This window comes from Mastigoproctus giganteus, chromosome 4 (assembly GCF_048544385.1).
Source record: "Mastigoproctus giganteus isolate SK-2022 chromosome 4, ASM4854438v1, whole genome shotgun sequence".
Lineage (NCBI taxonomy): Eukaryota > Metazoa > Arthropoda > Arachnida > Uropygi > Thelyphonidae > Mastigoproctus > Mastigoproctus giganteus.
This window is the reverse complement of record NC_143578.1, coordinates 182,207,820-182,233,393: the sequence shown is the minus strand read 5'-3', so window position 1 is coordinate 182,233,393 and position 25,574 is coordinate 182,207,820. Positions and strand designations below refer to the sequence as shown.

Here is a 25,574-nt window from a genome sequence, read left to right as displayed (position 1 = left end):
TTATAATGTTCACGAGGCACCTAGTAGGAACACAATTTACACTGCGGTTGCTGGTACCAGACACACCGGAAGACCTCATAGTGGTCGATCAGTGAAAAATATTGCAAGTGTATGGGAGAGTGTTGCAGATCAATCCCAAACATCGACCAGAAGATGCTCTGCTCAATTGATGATCTCTCGTCGCTCACTGCAGCAAATTTTGCATAAGGACTTGCATCACTTTCCATACAAGATTCAATTAGTCTAAGCCCTTCATCCCGATGACAAGCAAGCGCATCTGGAATACATCTATGCCTTCATAAACCTTGCAAAAAACAAGAATTTCATTTCAAATTTGATGATGAGCAATGAAGCACATTTTCAGTTAAGTGCCTTTGTTGATAAACAAAACTGTCAATTTTGGGGCAGTGCAAACCCAAGAATAACTCACCAGAGACCACTGCACCCAGCTAAGGTAACAGTTTGGTGTGCCGTAACAACCGAACCCATCATTGGACCTTATTTCTTCGAGGAGGATGATGATGGTGTTGTTCAGATGGTCAATGGAGAGCACTGTAGGACAATGGTTGAAAATTTTTTGATGCAACAGCTACCAGAAGACCACAATATGTGGTTCCAACAAGATGGCGCCATGGCTCACACCGCTCAAGCCACAATGGACATCCTAAGGCAGCATTTTCCCAATCACACATTATTTCGAAAAATGGTGATGTGAGATCGCCACCGTGCTCACTGGATTTTGTCACCCCAGATTTTTTTTCTTTGCGACTATCTCAAGGATTAAGTGTATGCCAATAACCCTCAAACCACAGAGACCCTGTCTTATGCCAGAGAACATCTGGCATGAGATAGCCACAATATCTCCTGAAACTCTGAGAAATTCCATGGAAAACGCCATGAGAAGAGCACATGTTTGCGAGCAAGAAGGGGTGGTCATTTGGCCGATATTATTTTCCATATATGATGTAAAAAATTTCCAAGAATAAAGCTTTCATTCACCATTTAGATAGTTCATTTATTACGTTTCATTCTAAAGTACAAAGAAAGCAAACTGTTCAGCATATTTTGCACCAATCTGTGTGAGGGTGTGCTCTGTCTGGTGATCATCCTGCGGTGATGTACTGAATTTGGGGCCAGGTAATATTGTTCACATGTCATCTCTCACTCAGGGTCCTTGGTGTTAGTTCCTTGTGTTGATTACCTGGCCTTGGATGGCCAGCATGAATCCTTCAGTCTTGGGAAACAGCCTGTCACGCATTGGATGGCATCTTAACTGTGTAGTCTTGATGGGGGTCGTTATAGTGTCTGCCGTGTAATGCCTTTGCCCATACTTCTGTCTTTGTTTCCTCTGTCTATATGAGTGGGTCTCCTTGTTAAGGTTGCGTGTTATGTGCCATTTGTCTATCTTCCTTATTACTTAGTAACTCGGTGCTGTGTTTTCCCGGAAGTATTCCACAGGTTATTAATCACCTCTTGTTCAATGAGGTCAGTCAAACCGTTCCCTCCTTCATTTTGGGCTTTGGTCAATCTCTATATGACTGACTTTGGGTGGCATTGGTGGCTCTTGGTCATCCTTATCTTGGTAAGTCTTATAATCTCCTCCAGCTTGACATTGGTCCAACCTGTTATCTCAAAGGAGTACTTTGGAACTGGGACCACATAAGTGTTTATGTCTGTGACCATGTCAACTTTGATTTTAGCAGGCTCCTCAATCTCTGATAGTATTTCTGTGTTAGGCAGACCTTGATCTCCTTATTTTCTAACTGGTGAACCTGCATTATCCCCAGATATTTGTAAGTCTCTCTCTTTATATCATGGCTTCAGTATCTTCATTGGTAGTTTTAGCCAACTAGATTTCCCTGATGCAGTCCAGGTCTTGCATCCTGATGTCAGTGCTGAATGCTTCGGTGATCTTGAGTGACTGTTGCAGTTGATTCTCAGTTGTGGTATAGAGTTTTATGCCATCTATGTACATCAGGTGAGAGAGGGTGTACAGGTTCTTCCTCCTTTATTTTAGAGTATATCTGTACTTGCTGTTATTGAGCATGGTGGACATTGGGTTTAGTGCTAGACAATCACAGTGTGCTCAGGATATCTACCTGGAAGATTCCTCTTCTGATGGCGATTGGTCTGGTAGTGATGTTTTTCACTTTGATGGTGGTTCTTGATTTTGCTATGGTTGCCTCTAAGAAGTGTGTCGCTATCATGTTGACTTTGTAGATCTGCATTAGATATACAGATTGCAGTGCTTCTTGTAGGCATGCTCTATAACTGCTGCATCAGTGGTAAATTGCTCCTTGCATCCTTTGCTGTCATGATGTTCTGGCTCTCCAAGTGGTCTGATATTTTCTTATGCAGTTGATCAGGATCTTGTACATTGTTAGGAGACATGTGATTGGTCTGTACTTTGCCAGGTTTGTGATGTCTTTGTTCTTAGCCTTCAGATAAGTGGTTGCTTAAGTCAGAGACTCTGGGATTGTGTCAGGGTACCTTATCATCTTTGTAAATCCCCCCCCCCATCTGTGTGTGTGTGCGCGTGTGTGTGCGTGCATGTGCAGCTGAGCTTCTTGTACCAATAGTGGTGGATGCTATCTATCCCTCAGGTTTGCCAATTGTGGGACTTACTGATCAACTGTTGTACTTCTTTGTCCCAATTCTTTCCTTCCATCATCTCTTGTATGTCCTGGGTTTCTTCCGTTCTAAGTTTCTCCAGGGGACACAGCCATTATGACTAACTTTGCTGCTCCATGGGTTGCCCCAGAACTTCTGCCTTCTGATTGGGGAATCCAGTTTTAACTTCCACAGATTTGATGGTAAATGCTACATTCAGTAGATCTAACAAAGCTTAACACCCCTGACTGTATTCAGTCAGCAGTATATAGTTTACATCGGGTCAAATGGCTTGGGGATGCATAACAAGCAGAAGGAATGGGAAAAATATATTTTGTTAATGGTAACTACAGCACAAAAATTTTAAAGGAGAATCTTCTGCCCATCGTCAGAGACCCTTTTTCAAGGAATAAAATTGTTTTCCAGCATGACTATGCACCTTTCCACACACTGCATGCATTAACATAATTTCTAGTATGTTACTTTTAATTTGTTTCAAACGCTGGCTGTTTTATAATTTTTTTTTTTTTCTTTTTAGGTGAAGTAGTTTATGCAAAACTGCAATATCCAATCCTCTCATGGCTAGAAATAATCCCAGTCTTCTATAACAGATATTAGCATTTTTGTTGGCCCAGTACAGAAAATTGCTGCTAAAAAGCCACATGCAAGATAGCATTGCAAGAAATCATTATTCGTGCCTGGTGCCATGAACTAAGCAGTGATTGTGTCGAGAATCTGACACTCCATGCTAGACAGTTGCAAGGTGGTAATTAAAGCCCATACTGGGCCAACGAAATGCTAATATCTGTTATAGAAGACTTAATGGCATCACAACAGTATTTGTTTGTTGCCGTGTTTTTTTTTTTTTTTTTTTTTTTTAATTTTTATTACATAAGTTAATCTCAAGCATTGGTCACAATGAAAAGGCAACCCTGAGTGCTAAGTGATTTTCCTAGTAAGATTTACTAGTGCCTTCTAGTGAGAGTACCAACTTTTCATAACTTTTTCTCTACTCACATTATTGCTACCTCCAATAAGTGTTACTGTTACCCCCCACTAGCAATCTACTGCTCTCCTACCCTTCTAATTGCTTAGTCACTGGTTGACACCTCTCCCACCACCATGTGGCATTGTCAGAAACCGAGGTGAAAAGAGCTACTTCTCTACAACAAACAAGTGAACAAACCAGTAATACCCCAATTACCATACCAACTGATATTTCCTCAACAATAAACCCAAAATGACAGACACCATGAAACTGGAATGGACATCAATGAGCATTATGATTCAGATGATGGCATTTTAGAATTACATGCAACCGATAAGATGGACGTGACCTGCCCCTTCTTTCCTAAGATAGACAAAACAAAAATATATCGATACAAACAAACTACAACTAAAAAACTGTCAGAACTGAAAACAGCCCATAAAACCACATAATGGAAAGAATCTTTCAATGGAATTGCAGAGGCTTTTGGAATGCAAAAGACGATTTGCAGAATCTTATTGATCGGTACAAACCAGCTGGAATCACCTTACAGGAAACTCTTTTAAATTCACGAGTGTGTCCTGCTATCAAAAATTATACCATCTTTAGATTAGATAAGAGTATTGACATGGCAGCTCATGGAGGGATTCAAATTATTGTCAGAAACAACATTCCAAATATGTTTCTCTTCAGACTCCTTTAAGTAGTGGCAGTGTGCATTGTAATTGGTATCACTCATACAATAGCTTCTACATATTTCCCTCCTAATTTCTCTTTCTCCTCAGATGACTTAGAAAAGCTAATAGATCAGCTGACATCTCCATTCTGCTTACTTGGGGGACTTAAATGCTCATCATCCACTATGGGGATCTCCTACAATTGACAAAGGGGGTAAAATAATAGAATCCCTGCTTGATGCTTGTAACCTTACCTTTGTAACCTTACACTGGCAAACCCACCTATATCCATTTTTCTACAGGATCCATGCCCTTTCAATCTGGTCTCCCTCCATATATGCCAATATGGAGTGGAAAGTTTTGATAACCCACTAAATAGTGATCATCTACCGATTCTTTGCAAGATTTAAACACAAGTAAACTTATCCCTAAATTCCGTAGGGCAAGCTGACATGAATATGCCTCCCTAATCCAGTTTGATGATGAGATAGTCCAGTCCCAGACCATAGATATTGTCACTGATCATATAACCAATCAGATATTACAAGCTGCAAATTCTGCAATACCTGAATCTTTACTTGGGAAATGGAAACACAGCAGCTATTGGTGGAATCAGGAATGTACACATGTTAAACAGACAAAAAATAAATAGAGCTTGGAATTTGTTTCACGAATTCCCTACAACTGCTAATCTTATTAAAAAGACTCAAGGCCTAGTTCCACCAAATAAGAAGAAAAGCAAAGAAAGATGCCTGGATAAGTTTTGCTTCCACCATTAACAAGGACACTGACAACAGACTCCTCTGGAAGAAAATCTAAGCACTTAATGGTAAATACAAGGGGTTTCTGAAAAGTAAGGTAACACATTTTTTTTTCTTGATAATGGTGAAAGGGAATGAGATGAAATGCAGTGGACAGATAGACTCATTATTAACATTCAAAAGATCGCCAGTGCAGTGTTATGGTACTGTCACCTCACAGCAGATTCCAGTTGCAAAATGACAGCTACTGTGCAAGCGTCTGTCCAAAACAGGTGTTTTGAAGTTATTCGCTTTTTGCAAGCAAAAGCGTCTTCACCAAGTGACATTCACTGTGAACTGGTTGCTGTGTATGGCAAAAAGGTGATGACAAAGAAGCAGGTGTGTTTTGGGTGCAGTGAATTTAAAGCGGGTCGTGTTGACATTGAGTGGGCAGGCCTTCGTCGAGCAAGACAGAGAACAACATTTCACACGTTAAGGGCATTGTTCTTGAAAACAGGCAAGTGAAACTGTGTGAATGTGAGTAAGTCGACTCACGATGTCCTTGGCTTTCGAAAGGTGTGCTGCCGCTGGGTGCCCCGACAATGGTCAGAGGAGGACAAAGCAAAATGCATGGGGATGTGTCTGGAGAACCTGTTGCGATACAGTGATGAAGGAGAGGATTTTCTTGCTCGCATAGTCACATCAGATGAAATGTGGGTTCATCACTTTATCCCGGAGAGCAAACAAGACTCCATGACCTGGAAACATCCACAATCTCCTGTGCACAAAAAATTCAAAGCTGTTCCCAGTGTCCAAAAAGTCATGACCATAGTGTTCTGGGAATGCTAAGGCTTTCTGTTGGTGGATTTCTTGCTGAAGGGAGGAACAATCAATGCACAGCTTTACTGTGCAACATTGGAAAAACTGAAAACCAGTATTCAACGCAAACAACCAGGACTCCTGACAAGCAGCATGATTTTGTTGCATGGCAATGCAACTCCACACAATGCCCACACTACTCGTGAGTGGTTGCACGGCAATTGTTGGGAAACTCTGCGACATCCCCCCCCACAGTTGGTACGTTTCTTTGGGGTTACTTCTACCCATATGCAGTCAGATATGAAGTTTTCTGAGCAATGCAGGCAGGCTGCCAGGGCAGGTCATGGGGTCTTGTCAATGATATATAGAGGAATTTTACTAGCAGGGAGAAGGTGATTGTCCCTCTGTATAAGGCAATGGTCAGGCCACACCTTGAGTACTGCGTACAGGTCTGGAGGCCTCATTTTAGGAAGGATGTAGATTTGCTAGAGCGTGTACAGAGAAGGGCAACAAGATTGATGAGGGGAATGAAGGGATCCTCTTACCAAGAGAGGCTTAAGTTCTGCAAATTGCAGTGGCTGGAGACTGGGCACCTGCGCGGTGATCTGATTGAGGTGTATAAGGCCTTGAATGGGTTGAGCACGCTGAATTCTGATGGGATCTTCCACTTGTTCAGATTACTAACCTAAGGGGGTCATAAATTCAAATTAAGGAAAGACAGATGTAGAATAGATGTGCGGAAATTTGCCTTTAGCCAGCGGGTGGTTAATTGCTGGAGCAAACTTCCATCTGTCGTTGTGGAAGTTGATAGGTTAAATAAATTTAAGGAGGAACTGGACAGGCATTTGGAGGGAATGGTGTGATTTTTTTTTTTTTTTTTTTTGGCTGATGCTGCATAAGCTCATACACTTGCTTTCTTGCATCACATGCCACTACTACTACAGCCCAGACTTAGTGCCTTCAGACTTCCATTTGTTTGGCCCGCTGAAAAAACACCCTTCGGGACAGCAATTCACCACAGATGAGGAAGTTCATCAGGTGTGATTTGGTTATTGCGTGTGGGCATGGAATTCTTCAGTACTGGTATTGATAAACATCCATCGTTGGGACAGGTGCATCAGTAAAACTGGAGACTTTGTGGAGATGTAGTGCATGTTCACTTATTTCTTGGTGTGTTCAACTTCGTATTATTTAACATCATCAAGAGAAAAAATGTGTTACCTTACTTTTCAGAAACCCCTCATACGTGCAGTCTCCAGCCTCAATCCTAAACTGGAAAGGGCAGGAATTGTCCGCTCCAACAGAAATAGTGAACATATTAGCTGAATCATTTGCCAATGTATCAGCAGTGTCCACTTAAAGCCAAACCTTTCAAAAAATTAGGGCATCTGCAGAACGACATAAAATAAACTTTGATACTATGGTATCACACCACAATCAAGCCATTCACTTTAATGGAACTCTTTTATTAGAGTCTGAATCCAGTACTACTAAATAACAAAGCAATGAGTTCCCTGTTGAAATTCTACAGCTGAATATTTTTAGAAAGTACTTATCCACACTCCTGGCATCACTCAATTGTACTAGCTTTTCCGAAGCCAGGAAAGGATTATACTATCCCACATAATTACAGGCCAATTTCACTGACTAGCTGCTTAGGCAAATTCTTAAAAAAAAATGGTAAGCAGAAACCAGTATGGATTTCGTAACCACTTATCCTTAGATGTGATGATCAAAGCAGAAGCAAACACCCATAATGCTTTTGTAAGGAGACAAAATCTGGTTATGGTTAATCTGGATATAGAGAAATCCTTCGATACCACTTGCTGTTATGGTGACATTCGTTCTTTTGGTTTGAGGAGACTATTACTCCAATTTATACAACACTTCCTACACCACAGAACGTTTCAGGTCAGATATATGAACAGGTTATCCAAATAATTTGAACAAGAGGAGGGTGTACTGCAGGATTCTATCCTCAGTGCAACATTATTTACAATAAGAATTAGAAATATGAAACGAGACATACCAAAAACAGTTGAATCATACATGTTTGCTGACGACTTTATTATCTCTTGTCAGTCAAAAACTATGAATGCCATTGAAAGGTAATTTCAACTATCCATAACCAGAATAGTGAATGCTCCCATGTTCACAGTGCTGTTCATAATTTTTCTAGAAAAAAATTTTCTTTCGTTGTAAAACAAAACATTTAGACACAGGTGGACTTAGCAAATAATTCACTGTACTGAATTTTTTGTGAAAACTATTTCATTCAAATGAGATTTACAAAGCGCTGATAATATGGGAGGGTGGGTGGGTGAGATCTAGAAATATTTTCATTAAAACTGTATTCATTGTAACAGAACATTACTGTGTGTAGTGAAAATAAAATTCTTAAGTTGCGTATGAGTACTTTTTTTCATGATTCCCCACTTCAACCAACTCTTTCAATTAACCAATTAAATACTCATCCAAATCATGTCTAATAAGATTGGAAACTCCTTTAACTGGGTGATTCTGGAGTATAAACAGAAAATTTTATTTATTTAGAATTCGAACAATATCTTAATTAAGCCAAATTGTTGCCTAGGCTTCTATTGAATTCAGTTAATGTGAGTTTTGTAACTAACTGTAACTAACTTTAAAGGTCACTGTAAATGACAGAATGAATTATTCCTAGGAATCACAATATTTACAAATATGCAATCAAATTTAAATTGGTTTTTATGGTTTAACTGCAAAATTATTTTTATAATTTTTATAATAATAATGATGCTTATTATTAAATAATTATTTAATCATGTATTGAATGGACAGATATAAATTTTTATATCATCTGCATAAGTTTCATGTTTTTATTTTACTTTTTTTTTTTATTTATTTATTTTTTTATTTTGGTTACTATGTCATTTAGATAAATTAAGAACAATAACAGTTCCAAGCAATACATTCTATTAAAATAGTGTGATTGGACTATGTATATATAAAGTGCTTTAGCATCATAATACACAGCCATTTCTGAATAAACAGAAAATTTTTAAGGCGGCATCATTTTAAGTTATATCTCATATTGTGAATACCTTCACAACAATTTGCCATGATATTGCACTACTTCGAATAAGTAATGCTTCACCTAAGGAGAAGACTAATGTTACTTATTCTCAGATAGGTACCACCACCCAGACGACACCGTTTCAGGACTATTTGGCCCTTCTTCGGTGAGTGGGTAGGTACCCAAGTGATGCAATGATGGCAAAAACAGTTATGAAGTATAACTCCACAATATGAGAGATACCTGATGGTGTATGATGTATTTTGTAAATGACAGACTCTCATAGTGTGGAGTCTCTCTACCACTGTCAGTGTAGTACCACAGAGTTGATACATTGCTCTGGGGTTGCTGTTTCCCATATGTAGTACTTTACATTTGTCAATGTTAAACTTCATTTGCCACCTCTCAGCCCATCTGCTCAACCTTAACAGATCCTGTTGCAGTAGCATAGTGTCAGTAGTGTCCTTGACAACCCTGCCAACCTTCGTATCGTCTGCAAACTTGGACATTAAGCTTGATATACCATCATCAATATCATTTATAAATACAGAAAACAATAATGGACCCAATACTGAACCCTGAGGGACTCCACTAATAACATTAGTCCACGATGAGCAGTGTCCATTGATTACCACTCTCTGTCTTCTCCCCCTCAACCACCCCTTTATCCATAGCAGCAATTTGCCTCCAATGCCACACTGCTCCGATTTGTGCAGCAGTCTTCCATGTGCAACAGTATCAAAAGCCTTCCTAAGATCCAAGTATATAATATCAAAGTTATTCTCTGCATCCAGTTCTTTTGTGACTGCAACATAGTATCCAATCAAATTGGTCAGGCAAGACTTCCCCTTAACAAAACCATGCTGTGTCCGAGCTATAACTGAAGTCTAGTCTAGATGATCCTGCAGTGCTTCTTTAACCAGTGCCTCCATTAATTTTCCGGGAACAGAAGTTAAACTAACAGGTCTATAATTACTTGTGTCACCCTTTGATCCTCCTTTGTGAATTGGGGTCACATTTGCACATCTCCAGTCCATGGGTACTTCCCCTGAGTCCAAGGAAGCTCTGATAATTATGGCTAAGGGTTTGCTTACTTCCTTTGCTGTCTCCTTTAATATAACTGGATAGATCCCATCCACCCCGGGTGCCTTTCTTGTATTTATCTTCAACAATTTCTCCTCCACTTTACTCTCAGTTATTACAAGATTCTCTAGCTTACTGCCAGAGTTGAATAGACCTCTGGTGTTCCCCTTGCTGAATAACTCCTCATGTGTGAATATCGATGCAAAATATTCATTTAGTTTGTTAGCTACCTGAGCAGGATCATCAACAGTTGACCCATCGATATCAAGTGGACCAATCTGATTCATCCCCTTCCTTCTAGAGTTTCATAAGTAAAGAACTCTTTGCTGTTTTTCTTTTCATCCCTTGCTAAAGATTTCTCGTAATCTGCCTTCGCCTGCCTAACCTCCTTTGTACTTTGGTTACAGATCAACTTGTATCTATCATAGGCTTCTGTGTCACCTGTTAATTTGTATGTATCGCATGCATTTTTCTTCTCTGCCATATGCCTCATTAGTTCATGTGACATCCACTTAGGCCTAAACCTTGAACAATATTTCTTAGTTGGTATGTAAAGCCTAGTAGCTTCCAAGATAAATTCTTTGAATGCTTCCCATTTTGAATTTGCTGTTGGTAACATCATCAGTTGGTCCCACTGTATAGAATTTAAATACTGTCTCAGTCCATCGTAGTCGCCTTTACAAAAGCAATAACCCTTCCCTTTACCCCTAATGGTAGTTACCTCTTTGAGTAAATCCCACTTCAGCACACTGTGATCACTGCCACCTAGTGGTTCATTTACCTGCAGATTCTTAATGCATGAAGAATCACTACTGATAATCAAATCAAGAGTATTACTCCCTCTAGTTGCCTCCCGAACATGCTGATGTAGAAAACAATCATCCAATAAATCCAGAAAAGCCTTGCTAGTGTGTGTGAGTGACCAGCCCCCAAATTCCAGTCAATATCTGGGAAATTAAAATCCCCCCATTATAAGACTCTCTGATTTACTGGCCCACTCTATTTCCCTGTACAATTTCTTATTATACTCATCAGAGTCATTAGGCCTATAGCACACTCCCACTCTCAATTTTGATCTCCCAATGCTTATGTCACACCAAACTGACTCGACACTGCACTGGCCAGCAATGTCAACTGGCTCTACTTCCTTGGATTTTATGTATTTCTTAGCACATGTTATAACAGAACATGTCAAAGGATCAATGCAGTTAAGACCAACAGTGTTCAGGTGCTATATTGAATATGGAACAGCTATTAATAATATGGATGGAAAATCAGATTCAGAAGCAAGTGCCCCTGAGTCCAATTGCCATTCAAGCAAAAGCAAGAAGTATTTATAAAGATATTAAGGATAAGTATGGCGAACCCCAAGCAACGGGTGGTTTAATAGTTCAAGCATCACGCTGGTTTCCAAAACATTAAAGTATGCAGTGGAGTTACTAATACCAATTCTACAGCTGCAGAGAAATTTTGTGATGTGTTGGAAAAAATTATTGATGAAGGCAGCTATTCAATGCAACAAATTTTTAATGTTGACGAGACTGCTCTGTATTGGAAAAAAATGCCGGATCGAACATACATTGCCAAAGAGGAAAAGATAATGCCAGGTTTCAAGGCTTCAAAAGATAGGGCCACACTCTTGCTCACGGCTAATGCAGCCGGAGATTACAGATTAATACCACTGTATGTGCACCATTCTGGAAATCCTCTTGCATTTAAGGGCACCAATAAAGCCACCCTACCCATTCATTTCCGATCAAATCAGAGAGCATGGATAACAGTCTCTCTCTCTCTCTTTGAAGATTGGTTTAAATGCGGCTTCATTCCTGAGGTTAAAAAATATTGTAAAGACTACGATGTTCCTTACAAGATTTTGCTTCTATTAGATAATGCTCCTGGGCATCCTACACATCTAGATGATTTCAATTTGAACATGAGAGTCTTATTTCTACCGCCAAACATGACTTCACTCATCCAAACTATGGATCATGGTGTTATTTCTAATTTAAAAGCATACTATTTATGCACAATGTTTGCTCAGGCATTGTCTGCAGTAGATGGTGAGAAAAATTTTACGTTAAGAGACTTTTGAAAATCGTACAGTATTTACCATGCCATCTTAAACATTAATAAGGCCTAGGCGGAAATTACTAAAAGTTGTTTAAATGGCACATGGAAGAAAATATGCCCATGGCATGTCAAAGGTTTCGAAGGGTTTGAAAAAGACGAATCGTATGAAGAGGTTACAGATAAGATTGTAAAGGTTGCAGAGCTACTTCAGTTGGAGGTTGTTGCCAAAGATGTGGAGGAGTTAATAGAGGAAGAAGAGAGGGAATTATCTATCGAAGAACTTATTGACTTGCAGGCAGCGATAGTGAGAAGGAAATGCTGACGAAGCTCAAGATGAACCAAATGAGGAGCTGAGATGCTTCATCACCAGAGAAATGGCAATGGCATTTCGTGAAATTGCATCGGCAATGGCAAGGTTTGAGAAGATGGATCCTTACAGCGAATGAAAGCTAACAGAGGGGTGAGTGATATGCTTGCTTGCTACAAAGAAATCTACAATGAAAAGAAAAAAGCCACTGTCCAGTCATCCATTAATTGTTCTTTTGTAAGGTTGAGCAGCCGACCCCTTCTAAATCTCCACAGCAGCGAACTTATCAGCTGAAGACGTTGATTCTGGCAACAATGCTTGAGAGGTAAAAACTTACTGATTTTATGCCTGTCTCCTCTCTCTTTTTTTTTTTTTTTTTGTAATTTTATAATTTTTTAAATTGCATATTTTGTAATTTTTCCTGTGCATGAGATAAAAAAATTGACTAAATACAATAAATAATTCTATTCACATGTTCGTCAAACATTTCTTTTTTGATTCAATCAATTTAGCGAGCACAGTTGTGAGTGCTGCACAAGCATGGGGAAAATTCCAACTTGCGTAGAGTTCCACGGAACGCAACCCCTATGTTAATCGGGGAGTGGCTGTAGTCTCCCATCTGCTATACTCACCTGATTTAGTTCTCTGTGATTCTTCCCTCTCCACCCCAAAAATAACTTAAAAGCCCCTGAAATGTCATACATTAGCAATAAAGCAATTATTCAGTACATGATACAGGAGCTATTTAGCAATTCCAAAAGAAACCTATCAGGAATAGGAATGCCTCCAGAAGTTGCAGAAGTGTTGGATTTTGTATATATTCTCAAGGAGACAGTTCTGAGAGAGACTCATTGGAATACCAGTAAGCATCATTTCCCAAATATTAATTCGGTCTCCAAACTTTTCTGTCATACCATGTATGTATGTACTTACTATTGAATTATATATAGAATAGAAATTTATCATTATTCTATTTCTTTTAAGGAAATCCCTAAAATTACACAACCAGTTCCACCTCCATCCCCACTACTACACTCTGACGGTAATTTTGCCAATGCCAGCACTAATCAGATAAGGATAAAAGAGAAAGAAATACAAAAAGAAAAGTGGTCAGAATCTCGGGGAATTACTGTTTACTTGAGAGATAAAGATTTAAATGGAACTCTTCGTGTTGCTGCAGATGGTTTTGCTTCAGATGAAGAGTGTGAAAAACTAGTCCATTTAGCAAGTGTAAGTATCCTGTGGAATAGTTTTATAGATGGATACAGTGAAATGTCAGTATAACAAATTCATGTGCGTAAATAAAATATTTGTTATAAAGAAAAATTTCATCACACTGAAATGCATTAAAAAAAAAAGTAAGAGTAATAAAGTTACATATTACGAAATAATTATAATGAAACTTATTAAATGCAATTTTATATTTTTTTAACAAAAAATTATTTTTTTCTGCTTGTTATTTTCAACTCACTCCTTCAACTGTCACTCCTTCCTCTTTGTATATGGGAGGCGGGTGATAACATGGTGGAGCTTGATCATGCTGTGCTGATGTAATCTTAATGGCTCTATAATATTGGTCTTAGGGGTCATCTAGCCCTCTTGCCTTCAGACATCTGGCAATGTTTAATGCCATCACAGTCAGCCAGTCATGTACATCACAGAAAGAATTGTCCAAGCAGCAGCAATTGCAATTCTGAAGACTTCAACACTGTTCCCACGATTTCCAAAACCATTCCAGTAAAAATGGCTCAAAACAAAGCATGTGGTATATTTCACCATTACCCCACCACAAATTACCTAATAGCCTTCAAATGTGCACGAGCCAAAGACGTCAGCATCAGAAGGAATCTTGGATCCACTTCAATTCTATTTCCCAGACAACGTCACCTAAACTCATCTGGGATAAAGTTCGGAAAATGAAGGGCAGATACATATTGTACAATACATTGATCCTAGAACATAATGGATATGCAATTACAGATCCAACCGCAATTGCGAACACTCTAGGGGAGACATTTGCCAAAGTGTCTACCAAAACATCATACACCCCTGAGGTCCTGGCCCTGAAACAAAAAGCTGAAAGGTTGCCTTTGAAGTTGTCTTCAAATAACTGTGAGGCATACAACCAAACATTTACAGAACGTGAATTTAAAATGGTACTATCTCTGTTTAAGGTGAGTGCTGTTGGGCCATTTGACATCCAACATGAGATGGTTAAACATCTTCCATCTGATTCTATGGATTGGTTGCTCTGTCTGTTCAACAGAATGTAACTCAAAGATCAGTTGCTGGACTCCTGGCATAACGCAATAGTTCTTGCCTTTCCTAAGCCAGGAAAGGATCCAAAAATTCCAAACAACTGCTGTCCTATTGCTCTGACAAGCTGCCTGTGCAAGAATAATCGATGGAAAGGATAGTCAATGCACAGCTCATGTGGTATTTAGCAGCAAATGACTTCCTTTCCAAAGTACAAGGCCGACCGGGCTAGCCGAGTGGGTAAAGTACCTGCCCAGCAACCCAAAGATCGCGGGTTCGATTCCCGCCTCGGGCTTGGATCAAAGTACTGCAAAAACCTTGGGAGGTGCAATATGGCCACAGAAGCCGATGCGCCAACAACTACCAAATCAAAAAAAAAAAACCAAAGTACAATGTGGCTTTCGAAGGAACAGGTCAACACTCAACCATCAAATAAGATTGGAAAAATCCATTCGAGATGCTTTCCTGAAACGTGAGCACCAGGTGTCAGTTTTCTTTGATATGGAAAAAGTGTATGACATAGCTTGGAGATTTGGAATCTTAATGGATATATAATCTTGGTCTTAGGGGTCATCTAGCCCTCTTTATTAAAAACTTTTTTCTTAAACCGCTTATTACAAGTTTGTGTTGGGTCTGTTCTCTCTCTCTCGCTCTTTTTGCCCAAAAGAGGGAGTCTCACGAAGATCAGTTTTGAGTGTTACAGTACTGATCTGGCTGCAGTCTGGCAGACTGCAGCCAGATCAGTACAATCCCACAGTAGTTTGTTTGTTTGTTATTTGGTTTTTAGGAGCATTAGCAACTAAGGCCATATTGCTCCGGGGATATGCGGTGGTCATTCACTGACTTTTCCGCATTTAGTGGTCACGGGCTCAACCCCAGTCTAATCAAGAAGCGTGTGCAACACACTGCTGCTCCTGCCCACCTGGCTACAGAGGCACCCCCCACAGTAGTCACAGTCCACTAGTCCCCTATACAGACTATGGGCAAGTGATAAGAAATGCATTACACACCCAGTGGTAACAATTATGGCACGGACAGTCCACCACCCTTTGTTTAAGAGCACCCCTTTGTTCCTCTCACCAATATCATTGTCCTTCTCTGTACTTGTTTTTTTCATTTTTCTTGGAAATTTGCTCATTATTATCATTATTAGCCATATGGTGCAAGGAAGCTTTTGCTGTACCAGGCAAAAAATAAAAATAAATTTCTGAGAGAGAGAGAGAGAGAGAGAAAGAGAGAGAGAGAGAGAAGGAAATCATCAAGAAAGAGAAGAATAATGATGATATCCAGCTCAGGATCCAAGGTGTACCAAGCCTGTACTCACCAAATGTGAGCCCCTGGGGTTCATATCCAGCCAGTTCCTAAAAAAGGTGACAGATCTCTCCTATCATTTATCATCCCATTGCTCTTACTTCTACTTTTCCTAAAGTAATGGAGAAATCTATTAACTCCACTAATAACATTAATCCACAAAGAGCAGTGTCCATTAATTACCACTCAACTACTCTTCTCCCACTCTCCCACTTTTTTAACCATTGTAGCAACTTTTTGCATCCAGTTCCCTTGTAAACACATCATAGTATCCAATCAAATTGGTCAGCTAACATTTTCCTTAAAAAACTCATGCTGTGTCTGAGCTATAACTGCACTCTTGTCTGGATGATCCTGCATTGCTTCTTTAAATAGCAGAGATGGTTTACATCTTGCCGTATTTCAGAATGTGCAGGTGCACTGACAGTATGTGTCTTTTAAATTTTTTTTTTTTTTTTTTAATTGGAAAACTGCAAGTGAAACATATGATCTTCTCAAAATAGCTTATGGGGACTCTGAGCACACTTGTTTTCAAGAAGGTAAGGAGTTGAAAGTGATATGTGGTCCAGGTAGCCCTCGAATTCAACAAATGTCGAAACTATGTCTCAGCTGTAAACGTTGGTATGAAGTGATTGAAGATTAACTGTTTGCGAAATCAGTGAAGTGCATAGCTAAACAAGGCCATGACGCTAACATTTTTTTTGTTTGTGAAGTTGTTGTCTGCCAAAAAAGATCTGAAAAGCACAGCTTCAAAGCTTGGTTGCTTTACCAAGGTAGTGCATTCATTGCATTTGTTGCTACTTATACAGAGTTTTTTGACAAACACACTCGCCCAAGTCCGGCAACAACATATTCATCAGATATGGGTCGACATTTTTTTTTTTTTTTTTTTGTTTTCGAGACTGAAAGTATATTGATTTGATAACATACAAACAATAAAGAGTAATACAACAAATTAGCTTTAGAAAACAGGCTTTGCATGTCTGGTTGCATATCATCCGAGTTTCTTGTGATGACCGAAGTTGGTCATCACAAGAAACTTGGATAACATATTAGCTTTCCAGAATTTCTTCCAAGAATGGAAAAATCATTGGGATAATTTCACTGCCTCAGAACACTGTTTCAAAGGGGATTAAGTTCCCTACCCTGTAAGTAAACTTATTGTCACTATAATTTAGCAGTTCAAATAGTTTTGAACAGATGTAATGCTAGCAATATTGTAAATAAATTTAATGAATTTGAGCACGATTAAATTAATCAAGATTGACCAGACTGTTCCCCAGTCAGATCAAGTTTAGGTGGATACTAAATTTGCAGTGTGAGATGACTTGTAATAAATGGGAAAATGATACTGAGGGTTATGTTAGAGGCCAAATGGTTCTGAGGGATATCAAAAAAATCTCTTCAGTCAACTTGAATGGGTAAGGGAACCCAGGAACCCATTGGACGATTGTTATTTATTCCAACGTGTCAGAGAAAGTACAGTGGCCGCAAATATCCTCAGTGTAATTTCCTATTCAAGCCTTCAAACTGCATTTAAGAAAACACTTTTGGACATTACTGAAGAAGGACGCTACCCTCAACAGGAGTTTGACATTGGTGAATGTGGTCTGTTTTGGAAGAGAATGGCAAAATGAACGTTTCTTTCCAGGAAAGAAAACCCCATACCTGGATTCAAGTTATCAAAAGATAGATTAATGGTAATGCTGGATGGGAATGTTTATAATTTACCATACAGAAAACCTCAGGGCTTTTAATGGATTTATTAAATCCATTAAAAACTTTTAATTGATTTATTAAATCCATTATTTTTTTTTATATTTATTTTTTTTTGGTAGTTGTTGGCGCATCGGCTTCTGTGGCCATAATGCATCTCCCAAGGTTTTTGCAGTACTTTGATCCAAGCCCGAGGCAGGATTTGAACCCGCGACCTTTGGGTTGCCAGGCAGGCACTTTACCCACCCGGCTAGCCCGATCGGCATTAAATCCATTAAAAGCTCCAGCCTCTTCCACATCAACACTGGCCACTTAGCCCTTCCCCCCGGTAGCAGTGTTATGCAGGTTATAATAAGAATGCTTGGGTCATTAGAAGTCTTTTCGGATTATTTTTGTCAAGTATTTAAACGATATTGTGTGGTCAGTAACATATACAATAAAGCACTTTTAATATTGAATAATGCACTAGGACATCCCACTTATCCATTGAGTTTAGTGCTAATGTAAAAATTGTTTTTATAACCTGCCAATACCAAATTTAAGGTAGACAGCTCTAGTAGAGAAATTGGTAGTATCGTTTTATTATTTTTTTAATTTTTTTTTTTTTTTTTTTTTCCCCAGAACAAAGGACATGATCATGCGAACATGCAAATTGTTAATCAGTTAGTTAAAGTGTAAATTGTTAATCAGAAAAAAATGCCTTATGAACTTAGACAACTGTTTGTCTAACAGTTGACATCTTCCTTTGGCACCATTAAGTGAATGAAGTAAATGCCGAACTCTGTGAAGTGAATGTTGAACTATTCTTGTTTGTAGTACAAAACTGGACCATCCCGTAAAATAAAACTATTCTGAATTTTTAAATTTTAACAACTTTGTGCACACCTAGGAAGAAATAGCTTCAATTTGAGAAGTTAAGCCTATCATTCACACTGACTGTCAAAAGAAAATGCCTTCCATATTAAATATATAGATTCCAAGAGCAAAAGAGAAAACCTAGTTTTTTTTTTATTATTGTTTATTATTATTATTAGCCACATTTGTGCAAGGAAGCCTGAGGCTTATGTTGCACCAGCCAAAAAAATTCCCAAGTTACCCTTAGAGAGAGACAGAGAGAGAAGTAGAAAGGAATCACCAAGAAAGAGAAGAATGATTGTTTTTTTATATATAGAGGAAGCAATATTTGTGATGTGCTTATGCTAAGAGAGATTAGAAGTCAGGGTAATCATCATATAGAGATTTTATGATCCTGCCTAGAAATCGGAGTGTCATTGAATATTATCATTAGCTATATGGTGCAAGGAAGCTTGAGGCTTTTGCTGCACTGCACCAGCCAAAAAAAAAAAAAAAAAAAAAAAAATCCTGAGTTACAGAGAGAGAGAGAGAGAGAGAGAAGGGAATCACCAAGAAGGAGAAGAATGATGATATTCAGCTCAGGACCCTGGGTGTGCCAAGCACATACCAGATGTGAGCCCCTGGGAATATAAACATAGGAGCAGAAGAGAATCCTTTTTGTAAGATATAAGAAAGGACATGTAAGAAGGATTGAAATTAACTAAGTTAACTTGGCACTCCATTGGAGAATTATCTAGAGATAAACAACTTAAAATGGTAGTGCATGTTCAAGAAGTTGAAGCTGTTTATGCAGGGCAAGATTTCTCAAACTGGAAGGTGGAATGCAATGTACTGTTATCAGCAAAACTATAGATAGCATTTCTAGTCAATTGAAGAAGGATATTAATATACAAGAGGAAAAGAGTGGGAGAAAGAATTGAACCTTAGGGAACACTGGCATTAGTAGCAGGGAACTGACAAACTGAACGAGTAATTTGCATCTACATTCACAAATAAGAAATTCCGTATGGAAGTGAAGGACAGAAGCTTATTAAACTCTAAAAGGGAGTATGAGAGTATGTGTATGTCTTAAAAAAATTTAAGACACACACATGCTGTCAGTGCACCTGAGCATTCCGAAATATGGCAAGACGTAAACCATCTCTGCTATTTAAAGAAGCAATGCAGGATCATCTAGACAAGATTGCAGTTATAGCTCAGACACAGCATAGGTTTGTTAAGGGAAAATCTGAGTTGACCAATTTGATTGGATACTATGATGTGGTTACAAGGAAACTGGATGCAAAAAATTAATTTTAATATCATATACTTGGATTTCAGGAAAGATTTTGATACTGTTGCACATGGAAGATTAATGTACAAATTAGTATGGCATTAAGGACAAGTTGCTACAATGGTTAAAAGTGTAGTTGAGTGGGAAAAGACAGAGTGGTAATTAATGGACACTGCTCTTCATGAATTAATGTCATTAGTGGAGTTCCCTAGGGTTCAGTGTTGGGCCCATTGTTGTTTTGTATATTTATCAATGATATTGATTAATATAATATCTAAGTTTAATGGGCTTAATGTCTAAGTTTGCAGATGATACAAAGGTTGGCAGGGTTGTTAACGACAGTAAATGCGTTATGCTATTGCAATAGGATCTAGAAAAGTTGGGCAAATGGGCTGAGAAGTGGAAACTTAAGTTTAACATTGACAAATGCAAAGTACTGCATAAGGATAGCATAACCTCAGAGAAATGTACCAAGTGTGTGGTATTACACTCTGGGTGGTAGAGAATGAAAAAGACCTGGGGATAATTGTGCAGTGAGATATGAAGTTTTCTGTGCAGTGCAGACAGGCTGCCAGAGCAGCTCATGGGAGTCTTATCAAATGATATACATGAAGTTTGCTAGTAGGGAGAGGGAGGCGATTATTCCTTTGTATAAGGCAATAGTCAGGCCAAGCCTTGAGTACTGCATACAGGTGTGGAGGCCTCGTTTTAGGAAGAATGTAGAGTTGCTAGAACGAGTACAGAGAAGGGCAACAAGATTGGTGAGGAGAACGAAGGGCTTAAATTCTGCAAATTGCAGCATCTGGAAACTAGGCACCTGTGAGGTGATCTGCTTGAGGTGTTTAAGGCCTTGGAATGGGTTGAGCAGGCTCAATGCTGATGAGATTCTTTTAATCTCTGATATCCCCACAATGTCTGCATTTGATGACTTGACCCAGCACTTCAAATTCATCAATTTATTTACTAAGCATGCAAGTATACATGCACCTGTTTTTACTCTTACTTACCCTAACACAGCCCATGTATTGCTTTGTTCCATGATGACCCACTGTGTGCCTTAAAATCCCTGGTACCTTGATTTTCGGTGCTGCTGCTTCATGTTTCAATAGAAGCATTGTAAGAATCACTTTAATTTCTGCCTGTAGCTATCATTAATGTATTAGTCTGTGTATTCCTCCAAGCTAGTTGTTTTCCAACCCACCTAACACTGCCTTAATAGCATCAATAAATATTCTTGCACTATTTGTATTTAAATGTATCCCATCGCTGTAGAAGCAGTCTCTTCTTTTAACAGACCATGCTGAGAATAATTCTTTCCTATGAGCTGTGCATTGTCTTCTGGACCTGAATTAATTGACAAGACTTTCATCATACACCCCCCCCTCTCCCATCATTCCTATCATGTCTGGATAGAATTGTAGATACTTTCAATTTCAATCTTAACTGTAGCTTTTCCCCTACATTTCCCTTTACTTATTGAGTAAATCCAAAGTGTACAACAAAATACCACAAAATATAAGGTTATGCATTTAGAAAAGAATTCTGAGTGTCATGTGTAAACTGGGGTTGAGAGTTAAAAGTGGTTCAAGATGAAAGGGAGTTGAGCTTTATGATTCAATATGGCATGAAATGTAAGCAGATGGCTAGGAATTTGGGTTTAATTAGTTCCTTTCCCAGGAAACCTAGATCCCAGTTTCCCAGGAAAGAAACTTTATTGGATTTGATAATCCTGGAGCTTAGATAAATAACCCGGGAAATCCTGGAATTTTAATTTTTCCAATATCAAAAATTAGAAATCATGCTAATGTTACTCACTAAATCAATATAATACATGAAATTATAGATCTTTTTGAGTAAAGAATAGTAATTTTTACTGTCATGGTACAATATTTAAGCTTTGACATTTTTGAAAACAATCTGTGCTGCCCACAGATCCAGTTCTCAGTTGCCACCTATCATCCGTACTGTGAGGTATATTTACTGCCTTATTATTATTTTTTTTATTTTAAACCCCTCAATGTTTTATCCAAAGCCATTTGTTTGACAATACTTTATTAAGAGCTAAATGAAGAAAATGCAAAATGTAAAAGTGTGGTTCCTCTTTACTGTACTGAGGCTGGTCTGCAAGTGGATTAGTTTGTCATTTACAAAAGAGGCAATCAATAGAGAAATTGACTGAATCAACAGGCATTGGAATTTCTAAGTACACAGCACTTGAGGACAGCGAAGAAAGAACTTCTGGTAAGTGAAAGAAAACATTAACATATTTTACTAAGAAGAAAGAAGATACCCTAGAAGAAATTGTTAACAAACTTGTTGCTGTCAGTGGATTCTCCTCCATAAATACAATTACAATAAGTAATTTTATAAGATAGGCAATACAAGACAAAGGGTATTCGCTTCCTGCTAGTGACGTAGCGAATGTCTCACATAAACAATGTGATATTATTAAGACCAAAATTAAAAAGTGAAATTTCTGCAAAGAAAAACAGCAGGAATAAGGTTTAGTATATCTCTTGACAAATATTGTCTTTGAAAAATAGAAGCTACTTAAATGTAAACATTCATGTAGATGAAGGTAAATTTTGGTGATTAGGAATGGTATAAATTATTGGATCATTTTCTGGAGAAAGAGCTGTGAGCAGTAGAGGCTAAACTAGAATTCGATCTTAGTATTCAGAAGCACATTGTTGTGCTTGTATTATGGATGGAGCCAGTATGATGATTAAAGTTGGAAAACTAGTGAATTGTGAACATCATTTTGTTATGCCCATGGCATACAGCTTGCTGCATGTGTGTGATGTTCTTTATAAGAAAACAGATGATTCTGATATAAATATTGGCATAGAAAACAAGTCAGAAGAAGATGAGTTAGGCAAGGAGTTGAGCACAGCAATTGAAATTGAGGAGTTAACTGCAACTGAGAAAATTAATCAAATTGCCATCAGAGACATCTACAATGTAGACAAAGAAGAAGGCATTAAAATGGTATCTCAGATATTAATGAAACTCTCAATAAGGTTAGAAGAATTGTAAGATTATTTAGAAAGTCACTACTCAAGAATGAATTTTTTACAAAATTACATGAAAGCACAGCATGGTCATGAAAAGATGTTAATTTTAGATTCCAAAACTTGTTGGAACAGTTTATTGCTTGAGCAATTTTTAGAAATAAGATCAGCAGCTGCCAAAGCTTTGGTCGACATTAAAGAAAAGCAACCTCTAACCAATGAAGCATTTGATGCTCTTCACTATATTGTGTCATTTCTGCAACCAGTAAAAATTGGCACAGAAAAATTGTTTAACTGTGATGCAACTTTACTAACTGCTGAGGGTGTATTTGCTTTTATAATTGATGAGCTGTCAACAAAAATTCAGCATTTGCCAAGAAATTGAAATCCTCTTTAATACAGAGGATAGTGAGACAAGAATACTACTAATAAGAAATCATCATTTAAATCTGTAAAGATGACATTATCAGTGAAGGCAAATCACAATCTAGCTCTTCATATTCAGAAGAAGAGGAAAGTCAAGAAATTGCACAATCCATGACACTAGCAGACAAATTAGAAGCATCAGTACAAACTATGCATTCTTCAACATTTTCGTGTCAGGCTCAGAGTAAACAAGCATTTGAAGCAAGAACTGTTATTGTTCAAGATAACAGGGAACAGAACTTCAAACATCATGAATTGATTTAATGCACTGAAAACCATTCTGCCAACTTCTGTTGAATCAGAAAGAGCCTTTTCTGCAGTAGGCTTATTTATAACCAAGTTGAGAACTTGTCTTAGTAATAGAAGGATCAATTGTTTGTTTTTTAAGAAACTATTTTAAAAACATTGATTGACTAAATATTTTTAAAAAATAATTTTTTAAAGAAATATTTAAAATAAAAAATCTTTTTTAATTTGGAAATGCACTTAATTATAATTAAATAATATAATATTTTAGTCTTTTATTTGTCCTTTGCTGATGAATAGCATGACAAAAATTATGTTTAATAAATAGCAAATAGCCACCACTGATGGTGAATAGAATTCAGATGTTACAATGTATAAATGGTCACCTAGGTGTAAGTAATTAATTTTCCAAATCCTAAAAGGGTATCTTATAACTGAACAATAAAAAAAATTACCGTTCTCTTAATATACTATCATTTACCAGATTTCCTGTAAATCCCGGGAATTAGATTATTTTTCCCAGGAAAATTGCAATATTGTTTTCTTGTCTGGACACCTCCTCACTAAAAAAAAAAAAAAAAAAAAGGAAAAAGATAAAGAGCTTTTAGATAGGGTTCAGAGAAGGGTGACCAGATTGATAAATGCAAATTGATGCTTGTTAGGAACAATTTAGGAGGAATAGATTGCAAAGTTTGCCAACCAAACACCTAAGGGAAGGTGTATAACATGCTGGAGAGATTGAGTATAATGAATGAGGAGGGCTTGTTCTCCCTTATGGTGATATACTAACCAGGAGACACATGTCAGTTCTCAGGGAATAACAGAAGTTTGGATTTCATAATAAAGTTCACCTGTGGGCAACTGTTTGTTGAACATTGTAATAAGTTGTTTCCCAACTTTGTGGAGGCTGTAAGACCAACTAAGTTTAAAGCAGAATTGGATGATTACCTTGTAGTAAGAATAGTAATGTTATTCTGTTTTATTCAAATTTTTATTATTATATTATTCTATATTTATTTTTGGTTGATGCAGAAATATTTTCTTCCTTGCATCTTAAGCTAAGCATCTTAGAGGGGGGGGCCTGATTGAGTTGTGTGTGGCTCTTGGAGGAGATAGGCGCCTCCGTAGCCAGGTGGGAAGGAGCAGCAGTGCGTAGCACACGCTTCTTGATTAGACCGGGGTTCCAGCCCGTCACCACCAAATACGGATGATGTGGAAAGGTCGGGGAATGACCACCGCATATCCCGGAGCAATATGGCCTTAATTGCTAATGCTCCTAAAAACCAAAAAAAAAACAACAATCTTGGAGGAGATATAGTAAAATGAATGAAGACGAAATTTTCACAGTTATAATACCAGGACTAACAGCCGTAATTCAAATTATGAGAGGAAGAGGTTTAGACTAGATTGTAGTAATTTTTCATTTAGCCAGCAAATTGCTAAAAACTAGTATTATTAGCTGTGTGGGTATTTGAGGCTTACAGTTTAGGATCATTCAAAAGTCATTTGGCTATGTACCTGTGCAGTGAAGGAAACGTAATATTGTGCCATATGGCTAATACTAATATTAATACCTCATTATAATTATTCCATTACTCTCTTCTGGACTGGACACATATGCTGTAAGTGGCTGCCAAAGCCATTTAAATTTGAAAATAAAAGTATCTATTAAAGTGATATCAATGTGGATTTTAGTATTCCTTCATTATTGGTTTGACTTTTATCTGTACCATTAATTCTTTTGTTATAGAAGTCTGGCCATAAAAAAATGAGAAAAGTATTTGCTGGGCTTCATGAAGCCAATTCTTGCATATAATTATCAATCATTCTAAAGCAAGAATTTAAAATTAGTGGCATCTGTAGCCTCCAGTAAAACCCAAGTGCTTGCATAACCTTCAATCTGAAGCAAGCAAATGAAAATGCTCACTGTCATCAGAGGTTTACATCTACAGTAAGCATGTCTGTGGAATCCAGCTGTTGAGACATCTATTATTTTTTTCCCTTTCAGTTTTCACTCTCTGGCAGTGAAGATAACACCCAAATGTGGGCATTAAAACAAATTATGTAAAGCACATTAGAGGGGTTATCTCCGAAATACCTTCACTGATATTATCTCAGATACTGCTCTAGG

At 38.0% G+C, this 25,574-nt stretch overlaps 1 protein-coding gene across 1 annotated transcript in view; it reads left to right on the top strand.

Moving 5' to 3' along the window:
• Positions 1–25,574, top strand: part of LOC150087233 (prolyl 3-hydroxylase 2-like) — a 178,445-nt gene that overhangs the window by 90,423 nt on the left and 62,448 nt on the right. The window contains exon 7 of the mRNA XM_090372416.1: positions 13,334–13,579. Coding sequence (XP_090228542.1) covers positions 13,334–13,579 — 246 coding nt within the window. The remainder of the gene's footprint in view (positions 1–13,333; positions 13,580–25,574) is intronic.